General features: G+C 38.0%; 1 protein-coding gene across 1 annotated transcript in view; it reads left to right on the top strand.

The window, feature by feature from the left end:
• Positions 1–16,966, top strand: part of LOC145214298 (MAM and LDL-receptor class A domain-containing protein 1-like) — a 57,498-nt gene that overhangs the window by 8,300 nt on the left and 32,232 nt on the right. Inside the window, exons 17-53 of the mRNA XM_080082800.1 lie at positions 140–326; positions 1,399–1,583; positions 1,902–2,090; positions 2,842–2,966; positions 3,072–3,232; positions 3,318–3,447; positions 3,558–3,763; positions 3,872–4,028; positions 4,248–4,420; positions 4,478–4,718; positions 5,017–5,152; positions 5,264–5,374; positions 5,447–5,594; positions 5,845–6,037; positions 6,609–6,845; positions 7,543–7,731; positions 7,965–8,112; positions 8,230–8,329; positions 8,450–8,586; positions 8,666–8,792; positions 8,941–9,067; positions 9,253–9,372; positions 9,547–9,665; positions 9,980–10,180; positions 10,454–10,626; positions 10,879–11,080; positions 11,906–12,065; positions 12,670–12,782; positions 13,014–13,175; positions 13,482–13,682; positions 14,461–14,639; positions 14,846–15,005; positions 15,231–15,359; positions 15,438–15,622; positions 15,870–16,125; positions 16,351–16,520; positions 16,580–16,844. Of these exons, the coding sequence (XP_079938926.1) occupies positions 140–326; positions 1,399–1,583; positions 1,902–2,090; positions 2,842–2,966; positions 3,072–3,232; positions 3,318–3,447; positions 3,558–3,763; positions 3,872–4,028; positions 4,248–4,420; positions 4,478–4,718; positions 5,017–5,152; positions 5,264–5,374; positions 5,447–5,594; positions 5,845–6,037; positions 6,609–6,845; positions 7,543–7,731; positions 7,965–8,112; positions 8,230–8,329; positions 8,450–8,586; positions 8,666–8,792; positions 8,941–9,067; positions 9,253–9,372; positions 9,547–9,665; positions 9,980–10,180; positions 10,454–10,626; positions 10,879–11,080; positions 11,906–12,065; positions 12,670–12,782; positions 13,014–13,175; positions 13,482–13,682; positions 14,461–14,639; positions 14,846–15,005; positions 15,231–15,359; positions 15,438–15,622; positions 15,870–16,125; positions 16,351–16,520; positions 16,580–16,844 (6,202 nt within the window). The remainder of the gene's footprint in view (positions 1–139; positions 327–1,398; positions 1,584–1,901; positions 2,091–2,841; positions 2,967–3,071; positions 3,233–3,317; positions 3,448–3,557; positions 3,764–3,871; positions 4,029–4,247; positions 4,421–4,477; positions 4,719–5,016; positions 5,153–5,263; positions 5,375–5,446; positions 5,595–5,844; positions 6,038–6,608; positions 6,846–7,542; positions 7,732–7,964; positions 8,113–8,229; positions 8,330–8,449; positions 8,587–8,665; positions 8,793–8,940; positions 9,068–9,252; positions 9,373–9,546; positions 9,666–9,979; positions 10,181–10,453; positions 10,627–10,878; positions 11,081–11,905; positions 12,066–12,669; positions 12,783–13,013; positions 13,176–13,481; positions 13,683–14,460; positions 14,640–14,845; positions 15,006–15,230; positions 15,360–15,437; positions 15,623–15,869; positions 16,126–16,350; positions 16,521–16,579; positions 16,845–16,966) is intronic.

Here is a 16,966-nt window from a genome sequence, read left to right on the forward strand (position 1 = left end):
AGCTTATAGTTCAACAGTATCAGATACTATTATGTACAATGACCAAACCTCATATTGATCTCTATATTTGATGTCTGAAAGTTCTCGCTCACTGTCTGTCATGTTAGAGAGTTACGAATTTTTCCTTGCGATTTTTTAGGTCGGACAATGCATAAAATCCTACGACGAATGCGATTTTGAGGAAGAAGACATATGCGGTTACACACACAACGAACTAGTGGCAGATAAGTTTATTCGAATGCAAGGTCCCTCGACTTACGGCAACACAGGACCACAAGTTGGTGACCACTCGACAGGCACAGCCAAGGGATATTATATGACCACAAGTAAGCATTAGCCTCAGATTTTTATTATTCTTTATTACAAACTGTACACATGACCGATATTTGGAATAAAATTATCAGGTAATGGATGTACTGTCTGCTTGTGTCAATGAGCTCGTTAGTTTGGGTATAATATACCAACAATAGCCATTCGCTTCTCATTTTAACACTTTTATTGGCATTACATTTTTGACCATTCTAATGTTTCCCAGCTATCAAGTGCCCTCAAGCAATTGTTTAGCAGAATGTGATTATTGTTTGCTTTTGACCCAAAATATGTTTTTTGTAAATGTGTCATGATTAGGGCAAACATTTTTTGACTTGTCAAAAAAAGTCAAAATTTTGTCAAAATTTTTAGAATAGGTCAAAAATTGTCAAAATTGTTTACAAAGTCAAAATTTTTTACAAAGTTAAAATTGTTTACAAACTGCAGTGTCATGGTGTTGTAGAGGTTGCACTGCCAGCAAACTATTCGTTTTACACCTTGTAGCCTACTTTATACTGTTGTAATTGGCCCATTGCCCCAATTATTGCGAATCATAAACCATCAAGTGAGTGAAACAATTAGGTTGATATGGCGTGATGCTCAACACACCTCAAAACGTGCAAAATTTTGGTAGGTCCCAAGTCATTTTACGGCAGCTGCAGGTTAGGTGCAGCTCTTGCTTCGGTTTTGCTTTAGATACTTCATGTATCTTTCGTTTATACAAATGTATTGAATAATTTTCGTTGTGTCTTAGCTGCAGTTTTTTGGCAGTGATTTTTACTGAGCTCATTCCCTTTTCAGAATAGGTTAGGTCTATGTTCAGATTTTTGCCCTTCTGTTAGACTTTTGCACATTCTTTCGCTCTAGTTAGATTAGCCATATTTTAACTTTTTGAACGATAATGCGTAATTTAACTACTTGAATTCTTCATAGGTCAAAATTTTGTCAAAAAAAAGTTTTTTAAGGTCAAAATTTGTCAAAATTTTCAATTTGTAGGTCAAATTTTTTCGTTTTTTAGGTCAAAAAATAATTGCCCTATTCATGATATGATAAATGTTTAATATATTGTTTCAATTTTACCAAATATAGAGGCATCCGCTGCTACTCAAGGTGACGTAGCTCGGTTGGAAAGTCCATTACGACCTGCAACCACAGGAGAATGTGTGTCTTTCTGGTTTACTTTGTATGGATCTGACAATTTGTATGGGTCGTTCAGCGTTTACGCTAAGACAGAAACTGGTATGGGCAAGCCGCTTTGGAACGTTTCTGACAGCGTAAGTAGCGTTATGTTTTTAGTGATAATGTGTTGCATGTTATTGACTGTGTCAACAAATTACACACAAGGTTTTACCAAGTTGTGATTTATGTTTTGTACTCAATCTTTTTGGGGTCTTTTTCCAGTGGGAATTTTCGTTTTAATCTAGTACAGAGACTTTTTTAGATCTTTGTATTAAAAACAAACCACGCAATCACTCGTGCTTCATCGTAAAGTCTTTTTCTGATTTATGTTTGTTTTATTTTGGAATCTTGTATCAAGAAAAAAAGAGAGTTTTGGAAGTAGAGTATGTTCTCAATAACATTATATTTTTTAGATTGGACCGGAATGGCGCCGCAGTATGGTAACGATCAACACTGTATTGGATTATCAAATTGTATTTGAAGCTGTCAGGGGAGCTTACGGCAATGGTGACAAGGCGCTTGATGATGTGCGGATAAATGACGGACCATGTCAACCACTCGCTGCTTGCGACTTTGAAGACGGACTCTGTGGTTATGCCCAGGTGCGAACTTTTAGTTTAAAGTAGTGATGTACCGAATCGGCGAAATTTCGATTCGGCCGAAACCGAATATTCGGCGGTTTTGCCGAATAAATTCGGCCGAATCAACCGAATCATTTATGACGTCACGCAAAGTCGTACGCTACGCGTTTGACAAGAAAACACAAGTTTATCTACATAGTTATTAGTATAGAATGGTTGTGTTTCGTCCTTATTTTAGTTCTATGGGGTTTAACATTGCCTCAAGCATGATTGCCAACCCGACAATGAATTACTGATTTTTTGTCTGCAGTGGGAAAAGCGTCAATATGTTAAAAAATATAATGATTGACGCGATTTTCGTTGGTACTAAGAAGAAAGGACACGTTTACGCTTTAAATGGATGCTCGTAAAAGATTCGGTTTCGGCCGAATCGCAACAAATTATTCGGCCGAAACCGAATCTTTGCGAAAATGGCCGATTCGGCCGAATAAATTCGGCAAACCGAATATTCGGTATATCTCTAGTTTAAAGCGGTATAGACCGTGCTAGCAACCTCTTACTCGAATTTCAACATCAAGTCCTTCTCAATCACATTTTGCATGAATTATACATTTGAAAGTTGCCATGTCTACAATGCGTAGTACAGACAATCGACTTAGGGTTGAGGTTGAAATTTTGCGGCAAACTTAACAAAAAAGTAAAGTAACAAAATCTAGAAAATATTATTGTTGGCGAAATATTGAATGGTCTTTTATCTTTAAACTATGCGCAGATTGCCGTTGACGACCAACTCGACTGGATTCGATTTTCAAGTGAAGTAGATGGAGATCATACAAGTGGAAGTGGACATTACCTTGCAGTGGTAACAGATGGACAACAGATCGGAATGAAAGCAAGGTGTTCTATCTTTCATAACCTTTTTTTGTGTGTTTTTTTGTTTACTTTATGTAAATGTGTCTAAACGTTAAACCGGAATTTATGTTTTGTTTTTCGTTTTGTCAGATTGCTTTCAGAGTTGTTTCCGGAAAGTTACGCAATTACGCAGCCTGTAAGTTGTTTATCTTTTTGGTATCGGACATCGCTTTTTGCAACAGGTCTAAAGGTTTTTGAGAGTAACGGTCACTTTGGAGAAGCGGGAATATGGACAGTGCCATCTTCCTCTAGTAAGTTTAGGGAATTTGTTGAAATATTATTTAACATTTCCTAGATTTGTTTAAACGTGGTGGTTATTATATTTGTTTTTAACAGGTACTAATTGGGAGTTTGCAGAAGTTCCGGTTAACGCTGCAGCATCGTTTAGTATCATTTTCGAAGCCGAAGTTACCAGCAATAATGGGGGAACCATATCCATTGACGATATTTATACTCAACCTGGGGCGTAAGTACTATTTGAAGCACATGTGTGAATATTTAGCCACCCACAAACAAGTATTTTTGGTCGTTCAGTTTGAAAATGACTACCTTGGTAAATTATTTTATTTTTTACAGTTGTGTACAACCGTCAGCAACTCCCCCATTTACATGCACAAATGACACATCAGTGACAGTAGATGGGAGCAAAACATGTGATTTCGTCCCACACTGCACTGATGGAAGTGACGAATCTCAGTGTGGAGCCTGTGGTTTCGAGGATGACGGTGTATGTGGATGGCACGATACAAGTGCTGGACAATATCAATGGGTTTTATTGCAAGGTAAATATAGTAGTACATTGTGAAACACTAGAAGTATTCTTTTGGTGCTTGAATGTAATTTTGGTTTTGGTTTTTGTGTTTGTTTTTTTATGCACTTTTGTTGTACAGCAAATCAGGCAGACGACAATGGACCTGAGAACGATCACACTCAACAAACCGGTCTTGGTCACTACTTCGCGGTGGAGGCTTACACTGGAACGCAGAACTCAGCTGCAAGACTTACAAGTGCTTTTATGCGGGAAGCTGCTGCTTCGTGTGAGATCAGGTAAAGCAACTTACTATGCGTCGTGGATATGGTCAACATGTTGCAAAACATTTTGTAAAAATCTCTTGTTAAATAACGAGTTTTGTCATTAGCTTGAAAACCTTTAAAACTTTATTTACCGTATTACATAGCAGCATGTCGACAGGGACCGCTTGACACACAATTTAGTAGAAGTACCGCTATTTTTCACCTTTGTCGTTGTTCTTTGTTTTCTTGTAGGTTTTTCTTTAACATGCGTGATAACAAAGTTGGTTGGAACTGTCCTGGTTTGGCACCAAATCTTAATTGCGCCGATGGAGTATGCGAAGGGGAAGTAATGGGATGTTGCTTTGAACCACGTGACCTGGCGTGTTATCCATGTCGACCTCCGTGTGCGCCGACCCGTGCCTACGGTTAGTTTGCTTGTAACATATCACAACAGAAGAACAATCGTTAACCAATCAATTCAGGTTCAGCATCAATCTGGTCACCAGCAAACAATGAACGGATCGTAATTGACCCTGAGACACGAGGAGCAACTCAATATGCGAACCACGAAGTTGCTGAGCTTGCTGTGTACATGCGACGAAATCACCGGGAAACAGGGCTATGGAAGTTACAGGAGCAGGACTTTGGGCAAGGATGGAATTATCAATCTGTGCGACTCGGTCGAATAGAGGGAGACTTTGAAATTCTCTTTTATGCCACAAGGTACAAAAAACATTTAGTGCTGATTGGTAAACTCGAAATTCGACCTTACAATTTTTACGACCTTTTTGTGTGAAAGTTTTCCGGATCCTTAAAGCCACGCCACTCAACTAATCTGACTATGGAATTTATGGAAAAGTAGCCCACACCTGTATTGGCATAAATTTAATATTCTTAAACACCTTGGGTTTCAGGTTTAGTAATTGTGAGAGTCCTTGGTTTAAACCCCACAAAAATGTTTTATTTATAATCTGTAAATAAACCCTTACATGCTCAACGAAATAATATTTTGTGATTGCAGGAATTTTGAAGTAGAAGGTAGCATAGCTGTCGACGATATATCGTTTGTCAACTGCGGATTGGACCAGACAACACCATCAGTATGCGATACTTACTATTTGCGATGCGACCGAGGAAACTGTGTACCTGATTGGAAGGTGGGTACATGGAGATATCAGCCTATATGTCATGTTCTATTGTTTGGAAACAGACACATCTTGTTAATTAAAAAAATTCTGTTAAAAAAAATCAAAATTAAAAAAATGTAGGAATGCGACTTTACCGACGACTGTGGCGACGGCAGCGAAGAAAATAATTGCGACAAATTTACAAGATGCAGTTTTGAAGAGAATGATATTTGTATGTTTACCAACGAACGGGTATGTTTTTTGCCAAAAGTTTAGGTTCATATTTGTGACCAGAAACATAATGAATTTTATTCATACACCAAGTTTGTGGACGACATCGACTGGGTGTTGCAACGTGCCGACGTCACCAACAATCTCATTACCGGTGAAACTATGCCATCACGTGACCACACAACTAACACAGATGCTGGCCACTACCTTACCGTGTCCACCAAACGGCCCAACTTTAAAGGTATATGGAATCCGTTTAGATTAAAAATCCTCTCAAAATAAAAGCCTAAATCGTGTTCTAGCCATTGGGTGCATATAAAATTAAACAAATCGACAAAAATCAAGATTAAAAAATAGGTTTGTATCCAACTGGTTAAAAATAATTTTTGGCTGATTGATTTTCTAACTGATGGAATTTGTTTTGTATGTTAAACAGTTAATTGTACGTGATTTTTCTCAATTTCAAATTTTGCCCTTGTGGTTTGATGAAGGTGAACGAGCTTGGCTTTCAAGTCCGGTGTTTGAACCGACAACTGATTCGTCTCGCTGCAACTTTTACTTTTATGCTCATTTAACCACTCAAAACGAGGGAGGCGGCCTCTTTGTGCATTACCGAACTGAAGACAGAGGTCCACTTTATCCTCTGTGGCAGAGATCAAACGAAGCCAATGAATATTTTTCCAGGTACGTATGGACTTACCACTGAAAAAGCAAAATTTCCACTTTAATTTATTAACTGCATCGGTAAAAGAATGTACACCCGGTATTTTTTAAAACAAACTTCTGCATTATTTTTTCGCCCGCAGTAACTATTTATATAGTATACTTGGCAACCCGATTTATTGATCGTTAGCAAAATTATAGTTTTTTGTGGTGTTTGTGGCTCTCTGTGTAACTTCCATTGGACTTTAGCCATAGAACTCCCAGAAAAGATCAGAAGACTAGTAAACTTTTGTCAAAACCATACTGAGCTCCAACAGTCGTTTGTCTCGAAAAACTCTTGTCATGGGATTTAAATAGGTTCATTCACTCAAACAGGATCTTTAACAATAATTGTTTTCATATACATTGCATCCAATTTAAAAATTTATTCCTACTTGCAATAACTCCTTTATACAGGGTAGTACTAGTAACACTGCATTAAAGTAAAGTATATTAACACAAATATATAAGTGTAAAAATATCACTTTATGATCTTTTAGGAGGGAAAAATTACATACAAATTCATGTTGAAGTTTCTGTTATTTTTTTGCAGATTTGGAATTGACCTGAACGGACGATTTGACCGACCCTGGCAGCTAGTTATCGAAGCAGTGGTCGGCGGTCAGGTGTATGGTGATATCACAATCGATGATCTAGTATTCCGTGACGAGTGCGTGGTGGCAAGTGACCAGTCACTGCCCGCTGGGACGACACCCCCAACTACACCAAGTCCGTGTGCTGGAGATCAGTTTGTGTGTGCTGATAGAAGTTGTGTTCCAAACACTAGCTTGTAAGTCCTTAAGATTGGTCCACATTTTTTCTGACATGTTGTAAACATTTTGAGATCCTTTGTTTTTGTGATGGAAACAGACACTGTCAAAAAAATAAGTCTCAGCCCTGATAGCGCTGTTGTTTTAAATTGTTGTGGAAAACAGGCAGTAAAACAAAACAAGCCATTAAAACAATTAGGTTAAAAACTATATGTGGTACAGAAGTAAACATAACTGTCACATTTAATAACGTGAATGTAAGTAAAACGTATTTTCAAAAAGAAAGCATATTTGACATGAGGCGTTATCGTTAAGTGTGATAAATAATTTCGTCGCAATGTCAATAGATATCATTATGTTAAGGTCAAAGCACGACATTAAATTGAAGGTATTTTTCCTGTTTTTTTGTAATTGTATGAAAAAAATGATGCAAAAAGAATACGGACTAAACTTTTAAAGTTGGGTTCATGCTTTCTAAAAGTTTTTTCTTAAGAATCTAAAAATAACCGGAACATTTGTTTACCGTAAATCCGCACAAACGCGCGTGTGGGGACCCATTCGTTTTTGCTCGCAAAACAATCATATGTCTAGATCAAATGATGTGTATGGTAAATTGGTAAATAAGATATAGAATATATAAATGGAACTACATTAGAAAGTCACTTTCCAATTATTATCTGATGACCTTTGCAAAAAATTCTCCTATTTTGTTTCAAGTTGTGACTTCATAGAAGATTGTGTTGATGGTTCCGACGAAAGTGATTGTGGAAATTGTGATTTCGAAACTTCGAACTGTGGATGGACAGATATAAGTTCGGGGCATTTCAAGTGGAACCGGGAGAATGTTACCATTGTGACAGACCCGAATGGACCACAAACGGATGGAAGTCTCAATCCAAATGGACAGTAAGTTTTACTTTTAGTCCATATTTACAAATGTAAGTGATCTAGTGATAATTTTTCTGCACACTTGAACTGTTAAATTAGTTGTTTTGTTCATCTTATTACGAAGATTAGTATAGGCTGTAAACTATTTTTGTTGACTATAATGATATTGTAATAAAGAATGAAAGTGCAAATATCACAATACTTGTTTTAAAAACTTTTTTCCATTCTGTTGATGCGTACGCTTTACTCAGATTCATGCATGCTGACGAAACCCAAAGTACGTTCCTTGCACAAGCTGAACTGATGAGCCCACCTTACGGGGAAACAGGATTAGGTTGTACCATGAAATTCATGTACTACCAAGGCGGAACCGATCACTCAGGCATAACAATGATTCAGGTATTGTATACATTGGGCGCTTACTGCCTTACGCCTCCACAGTATACATATGATTACATGATCTCAATTCGACTTTTTAGAATGAATTTTAATCCATTTTTGTTTGTATAAATTCAGGTTGGCAATTTTCACCCAGACGCACAACGTGACTTTCAAATATCGTGGATCAGGATATCAAATCAACCCAATCAATGGTTACAGGGCATTGCCCCGATCGGTGAGCTAGTTTTTTGTATCGTTTTTTGTACCTGGATAATGTGCTTATTTTTTCTTTTTTTAATCTGTTAACGGAGTCTGTGTTTTTTATACACTGAATTAATGCACTGAACACTTGCAGGTGACCGTGACGCTGGTTTTCATGTCAAAATTGTGGGAATGCCGTGTTTCAGGGGATTCGACTGCAATGATTTAGCCGTTGATGACGTCAGCTTTGAATACTGCCACCCAGGGGATATTCCACCTTTCTATGATCAGGTACACCTTTGTACAGCGGGGTAATTTGCATTTTCGTGTAAAAGAGATTAATAACGCGATAGATTTTTTGATGTTTCAGTTGGATTGCGACTTTGAAGAAAGCTCTTGTGGATGGTTCAACTACCAACATGACGATTTTGATTGGAAACGAAAATACGGAACCGACGATGTGCTTAACACTGGTCCAAGATTCGATCACACATTAGGTAAAGTTTAGTTTCAAACTTTATAATGGTTGTAAAAAAATTTGGGTAAAAAATTATGTTGGAATTGTTAATTGATTTTGATGAAAGCTTTTTAGAAGAATCAAAGGCATTTAGTATATTGTTTGCCTAAAACTTTGTTTCACTGTAGGTGAAGGTCAGCAGGGTCAGTACATGTTTATCAACGCTGAAAGTCGTCTAGAAGAAGATGCACGGGCAACACTCATAACAATGAATCAAACTGCTATGCCCGGACAAGGAAAATGCATAACTTTCTGGTAATTCGGACATGTTATTTACATCACCTGGAAATATTTTTACATTAATAGTAGTTCAAAAATATATATTTTTATCTTTCAATGTTTCCACGTTTTACCTCAAAGTTGAATAATACGATTCTAAATAGAATATCCTGTTCTTGTATAACGTAAATCTGTGTTAATTTCGGGGTTGCGTTTTGTAGGTATCACATGTTTGGTCCAAGCATTGGAACGTTAAGAGTTTACATCATTAAACACGGGAAACAAGGAAATGAGGGAGATTGGAAAGTTATTTGGGCCCGGACGGGAATGCAAGGAAATAGGTAAAATCGTTTTTATTTATTGATTGAATATGCGCTTTAAACATTTCAACTTTTAGTTTTCCTTTTACGAAAAATAATTCTACATCCATCTCAAGAACGTGCTTGCTCATTTTAACCCACGAACTTTCTTCACTTGACATAATTACAGTCAAGTTTATGCCCATTATTATTTAGATGGGAATTTGGTCAAATACATCAATGGTCAACATCGTACACGTGGCAACTTAAATTTGAAGCATCAAGACACGGATACGACGGCGACATTGCTATTGATGATATCAAATTGATTGATGGTAAAGACGTCTTTCTACTTCACCATTTAGCTCTAGATACGTCAATATAGCTGTAAAGTAAAGTGTACCAGAAACTAGAAATTTTTGTCACAGTGAAACAAAAAAAAAAACAAAAAAAAATTAAACGCAAAATTGTGTATTTTATCCCAGACATTCACTGCAATAAAAATACTGCAGTAAAATAAATTAATTGATGAACAGAATACAATATAGCAGTCAAAGAACCAGCTGTGCTATACCACTGTCCGAACAAACAGTCTTGTAGGGCTGTTTTTTTTTTTGAGAACCCTCTGAAGCATTTTATTTTATTTTAGGTGATTGTGTTGAACCAGAAAACGAATGTTCGTTTGAGGGCAACACGAAATGTATGTGGGAAAATGACCCAACTGGAGATTACTCATGGGGTGTATTGACTGCTGGAAATGCAGGCGATTTTAGACCAAAGATTGACCACACGACCGGTTCTGGTTCCGGATCGTATTTGTTCAACGACGCTTACGCCCACCCTGAACCCGGTATGGTGTTTATTGTTGGGTAAAGACATAACGTGATACGATCATTTAAAATATTTGTGACATAGACTTTTCCGGCCGTGTGGCTTAGAAAAAACACGGACTTAATTCGGTCCTGACTTCACACTCTGTGTCAGTATTTGTTTTTAAATAAATTAGTTAAAGCTGTACTTATCCTAATGCCTAACAGCCCTAAACGCCATGCGTCAAAACTTTCAGTCCTTATCGGGCTTCTCATTTGAAAATCTATTGAAAAAATGGTGGTTTTTCTTTAAGGTGCTACCGCGCGTTTAATCACCCACGTGCTACCAGCATCAGGAGGCGATTGTGTGCAGTTCTGGTATCACATGTATGGTGAAGATGAACACGAACCAGGAACGCTGAATGTTTACATGAAATTTGATGATTCCTATCAACAAATACGCCTGATGAGTAAAAAAGGAAATCAGGTTGGAAATATCATTTTTACAGGGTCTTCGATCATGACTGAAAATTTCTTTGAAATCGTTTTTAATATAATCTTCAATCGCTTCATTTAGCCAGTATACATTATGACGTTGACTGAGCCCTGACTATTTTCAGAGTTTTTGTCGATAAATTGTTGACGTCTTATTTTTGTTGACAAAATTGTTGACATCCAACAAAAAAAATCATTTTTTCGTGCGCTGGCAAATGGTAGGATTTTATATTCATGTTTTCAGGGCGACAGATGGGAGTTTGCTCGCGTCACTGCTTCTGGAGAAAAACCCTACTCGATTATTTTTGAAAGCGTCCAGAGTGCGGCTGGAGAGCCTTACTCTATTTCACTGGATGATATCAAAATTAACACTGGTGTGTGTCCACCAAAAGGACATTGCACATTCGAAGAAGATATGTGTGGCTGGCACAACAGTCGAGATGAAGGTATAACGAAACAAAACGATATACCGGATTTTTAAGTCTAATTGCAAGTCAAACCCAACTTTTCAATACATACTAAGACAAATTTATAAAAACAAAAGCTAAATTGTTGCATACACTTGTGTTTATAATCGTAAATTGACTACATTGTCAAAACGAAAAATGCGCAACAAAATGTATTGAATGTTATGTTTTTTGTCCGTCTAAATCAGGGGTCACCAAACTTTTTTCACTGCGGGCCGGATGAGTGCTAATAATGATTCGCGCGGGCCGCATAGTTTACATGCCCTAGCGCCGTCTTTCCAAACTTAGCCCGCGAGGCGTTTTTAGGTGCGCCAAGATATGGTCTTTCTACAATCCCATTCAAAAAGTAGTCATGCGACTGCGACTGTTAAACTGTATAATTAGTCTCATCTTACGAGCAATGCTTGTATATTACGCCACAAGTGACAAAAGAAGGCACTTATTTGCACACAATTAATACTTGTAGTTTTGTCTGTGACGTAACAAACTGGCTTTGGATCAATCCTGGCGTTATAATCCTATGAAACTCGGTAACATCAATTCTGAATATCCCCACAGAAAAAAATTGTAAGGAGTAGATTAAATTTTAATGTTACAAAGTTATTAATACAATTTGGCAACCTAAAAAATGTGGTCGCGGGCCGGACGAAATGACTGTAGATCGGATCCGGCCCGCGGGCCGTAGTTTGGTGACCCCTGGTCTAAATGACAAAGCTCGTGCACATAACAATCTACAGCGAGGTCAAAAAAGCTTAAATTTTATTTATTTTTCACTGATTTACGTTATTTTCACTATTTGTAAAGGCGACGATTTTGACTGGATCTGGAACAGTGGGGCGACACCTAGTGCGTACACAGGGCCAGATGTCGATCACACAACCGGCACAGACAAAGGTCATTACATGTATGTTGAATCCACATCTGTCAACCTCGGAGGGGAGAAAGCTTGGTTGACATCAGAACTGTAAGTCAAAGATCACTAACTTGAAAAAAATGTGACGTAGTAAGAAATCCCAAAACGTTGTTGATACGCAGCATGTACAGTATCCACAAATGTATGCTTGAAGTGTTGGCAGGTCATCAAGCCTGTGAGCTTTATTGAAAAAATTGACTTCCACCGCTAGCTATATTTTTTTTCTTTGTTATCTCATAGCCAAAATTAGAATAGAAATACTTACTGGTCTCTTAGACTAAGACTATTGGTCTCACATCTTTTGCAAGCGCGATGTACTGCGCTTAATGCTTTACAATTACATGATCGACCAGCATAAACATCCCATGGTTGATTCCAGTTGTGAATAGTGTCATAGTTGATGATCAAGGTCGATCCTTACTAAAAGTATAGTGTTGTTAATGTGCTGAAGGCAGTAGTTTATAGCATGTGCATATGATTCATTTTGATGTGCACATCCCCCGAGCATGTCTTCAGTATTTTTTTCAACTGGTGGGCTTGAATTCCCCAATGTGATAAGGTACTAAAACGTCAACCACTAGTAACAAATGACAACAACCAAAGTTTCGCACAATCTACATTATTACATTGTTTAACTGTTGTTCCTGACGTTTAGATTCGCATCAACCCCGGGTAACTGCGTTCGTTTCTATTATCACATGCTAGGAGCTTCGACGGGAGAACTTAACATTTACGTTTGGTCAGACTACGGAATGACGCTTGTTTGGAGTAAGTTGTCAAGACATTCTTTCCGTTTTTGCTTTTCGACGTCCAAAACTGACGTTTGCCGATACTAGCGATGGTTTCCATAAAAACAAATTTAGGGCTGCTTTTGTTCCTAAATAAAAAACCTTTTTAGATTTGTTGCAAGCTGCTTTAGAAAATAGTCACAAACATATTTACACGTTTACGAAAAGAGGCTGAATTTGTACTAAATCTTTGTTAACGTTTATTTTAAAGGCAAGGAAGGTGACCAGGGTGACGTATGGAATGGTGATAAGGTGGATGTAGCAATGCCATTCCCCTTCCGTATTGTGTTTGAAGTCGTGAAGAGTACAGTAGTAGATGCATCCGACATAGCTATTGACGACATCTTTATCGATGAAGGATCAAACTGTAAAGGTATGAAAGAAAAACAAACTTTCGAAACGGTTTGCATATAACGGTTAGTAATGCAGTACATAATTGTATATAAGCAAATCAAAAAAATGGAGTTGGTAACACAGAATTCGAATTTGTCACCTTAAGAATACAGATAAAAGTAGCAGACCAGGACGTTTGCACAACAAACCATGCATTAGTAGTGCATCTAAAATATCGATACATGCCGGAAATAATGTAAGCACTACAGCGAAATGGTGTGGCGATGTGGCAATGTTTAACACAAGACATCGTAGATTACAGATTTGAAATATTGTTATCATATAGGTGACGTACTGACGACAGCTTCCCCACCAACCACGGTTGCGCCGCCCGAGTTCAGCATTACTCCTGACAACTGCACATTCGAAACAAACACGTGTGATTGGGTCGATGAATTCGGTATTTGGACACGACAGCATGGAACTGCTGCAGATGGTATCAACCTCGGGTTAGGACCCCTCATCGATCACACAACTGGTGTACAAGGTAGTAATGGCATCGACTGTAGCTAATTATGCGGCAATTATGGTTCTCCTACCCTGAAGTGGACACATTACTCCGTGTTTTTTTTCTTTTTATCCAGTGGATTTGTCCTTGCACTTTTGGCATGTAATCTTAAGATGGTCATGTGCACATAGTAGAGATGGTCATGTACATCTTCTTGTATACCTCCAGCGGTTACCTCGTTAGCCTCTAAAGAGTAAAATGTTTTTATGATACCAAATATTCTGTGGTGTAATAGTCTTTAAACGGCAACGAACTAATGTTGTTGCATTATATGGTGGTTATTTTTACAGAGGGCAAGGGGGTCTTAACAGCCTAATGGTAAATTAACAATTAATGCTTAAAACACCTTCTAGTGGTTAAAAACGTTACAGAACTGTAATTCGGGTTACTGTGGTTTGAAATTTTATTAGTTTTGGCGTAGAGCCCCTACCCACTACTCTCTGAAATGGGTGAAATTTTCAAACTATTTCCGAAATTAGTTAAAACTTTTATAGAATATAGCATACTTTTAGGTGTCAATTGTTGTATTGTACCCTGTAGCCATCATTTACTCGACCAGCCCCTAAAGTAGGTAAAATTTGTAATTAATGGCCGTAGTAGATAAAATTTAGACAATTTTTGCACGCCAGGTCACATTTTACATGTAGGCGCGCAGCGTTAAAAAGTTTGCCGATTTCTAGAACACAACATAACAAGCAAATAAAAACACCGGAAAATCGAAAACATTAACTCCGCGGTTGATTAGACATTTTTTAAGGTGTTTACCATATGCAATTGGAATCTGCTGGATATGATGATGGCAACTACTGCATCATGGAAGTAAACGGGGTTTCTTACTTTGACCCATTTCGAAGGGGTCACAACATACTCGTCATCAACATTGTTACGCAAAGCGTTACTGCCGTCCGCTACGACACTTACCTAAGCAAAGACGAAGTAAGTGTGTCAAAGCAATGCGATGCAAAATGTAAAGCATTTTGCATTCACTTCTTTCTTCTATCGAACATTTAATAAACTGTTTTGTCGGTATTTCGTATTGGTTTTATGGTTTATTGGTTTATTTAATATGGTTTATTTAAAGCAGGTGTATTGGGTTAATCGAACCTTTTCAAATTCGTAAACCGAAAAGTGTTTACTTTCAGGTGAAAGCGATGATCAAATATTTGGACGAACAAGTTGAGTTTGAGTCAATTATCGCAATGACAGTTAAAGATTCTTCGAACGGCGTAAATTTCGACGATGATGATGTGGCTTTTATGGAAACTTTGGGAGCGGGAAGTGGAGACTGTCCCGTCAAACTAGGTTAAATTATTCAACTTTGCAACCCAAAACAGATCTTTGCTACGATTTTGACTATTTTTTATTGATTAATATTGGATTGCATTTGTTTTCTGAACTACTAAAATATCAAAAAGTTTCGCCCTAAACCGTCACTTACGATTCTAAACTGCAGATTCTTCGAGAGTGTACTATAAACTGCCTTAACGCCTGCAAGTCTTTACTCAAAGCAAATCATTTGGTTTACAGAACAGCGAGATGCTTTTGTCTTGTTGACCCAAAAAGTGAGAAATACGAACAATTTGCCAGCGTGGTTTGCCTGTGCATATCAACCTCGATTCAGTGGTCCAGCTATTGTCACTCAAGTCGCCGAAGCAGGTAACCTGGTCGACCACAAGTTTGTCAACTTCCTTTTTTGTCGAATGCATTTGAAATTTTGCTCAAACTTTGTTTCAGGATTTTACATGCACGCTGACATGACAAAAGTGGCAAATTCTGACACATCACGGTTGATGACGAGCAGATTCTATCCTCCAACTGCTGCGGATGGTGTGTGTTGGACTTTCCATTATCACTTGTTCGGACCAGATATCGGCGATTTCAGCGCAGTGCTAATGTCACAAACACATGGAGACGTGGAGGTAAATAATCGTTGTGACTTTCTTTGTTATTATTCAATATTAAGTACATACAACTGTTGTAAGAAAACGGCGGTTGAAGAGCTAACATAAACTAGTGAAATTCTTTTGCCAAACAAGTATCTTAAAATTATTGTGCGCTGCCATTTCTCAGCCACATTATGGATGTTTGGATTAAGTTTTCATTTTATTGTATGTTTCGTGAAAATCTTGTTTTGCTATCTATTCCGTCAAACATTTTTGTGTGTAGCTTTGGAGTCAAACCGATGGAGCTATGGATAGTTGGTTACCTGTTCATCTCTATGTATCCAGTCCTGCTGCCGGTTTTCAGTTATCATTCAACGCTGTCCGCGGCTCAAGTTGGGACGGTGACGTGTCGATTGATGATGTGTATTTTAGAGACGGTTATTGCCCAGAACGAAGAGGCGCATGCGATTTTGAACAAGATTTTTGTAATTGGGCCAACGACTGGAATTCCGACTTTTTGTGGAAACGACTCAACTCAGGTAACTACGCATAAGAAAAAAAACGTTTGTTAATGATTGGGCTAAACTATTTTTTGATAAACTCAAAAATGAAATTATGGTCGAAATACAGAATTAGATGTAATGAAAAAAATAATAAAGTAACGAGTAAAAACGAAGTTAGGTCGATGACGAACACTAAAGCCGTTGTTTAATACGTCCTTGACAATCTTGTTTGGTTTTATGATATCATTCGCTCCTTTGCAGGCAGCACATCGGCCGGAACAGGACCAACAAACGACCACACAACAAACCAGAACGGATACTTTGTGTCCGCAAATCACAACGATGCTCCTGCTGGTAAAAAGGCTAGACTCTTGTCGGAGACATATTTATCCGGTGAACCTGTGTCCTGCTCCTTCCCATTTGAATTTGCGGTAAAATGTTCTTACTTTTATTTTTAGTATTTAAAGTACTTTAAATCAATCTACCACAGGGAAAGACATACTACGAATGCACAACGGACGGACACGACTTTCCTTGGTGTTCCACAACCCCCATATTTAGTGGTCAGTACCTGAATTGTGACGAACAAGGAAGCACCATCATATTCACCACAGGGGGTACAGGAAATGGTCAGAAATGTGTTTTCCCATTCTCGTATGGTGGACAAACTTACCACGCTTGTACAATGATCGACCATGATGTACCATGGTGTTCCACGACTGATGTCTACCAAGGCTATTGGGGAGAGTGCCTGGGTTAGTTACTATGAATAAAGTGATGGTTCTCCATCATTGTGTATGCAGTTTTAAACGTAGGTCGAACAAACTACTTAGGATAAAATCTTGCCGTTTGTTTTTTGGCGTTTTGTTCAGAAATT

Source organism: Phallusia mammillata, chromosome 2, assembly GCF_965637545.1.
Source record: "Phallusia mammillata chromosome 2, kaPhaMamm4.hap1.1, whole genome shotgun sequence".
Taxonomy (NCBI): domain Eukaryota; kingdom Metazoa; phylum Chordata; class Ascidiacea; order Phlebobranchia; family Ascidiidae; genus Phallusia; species Phallusia mammillata.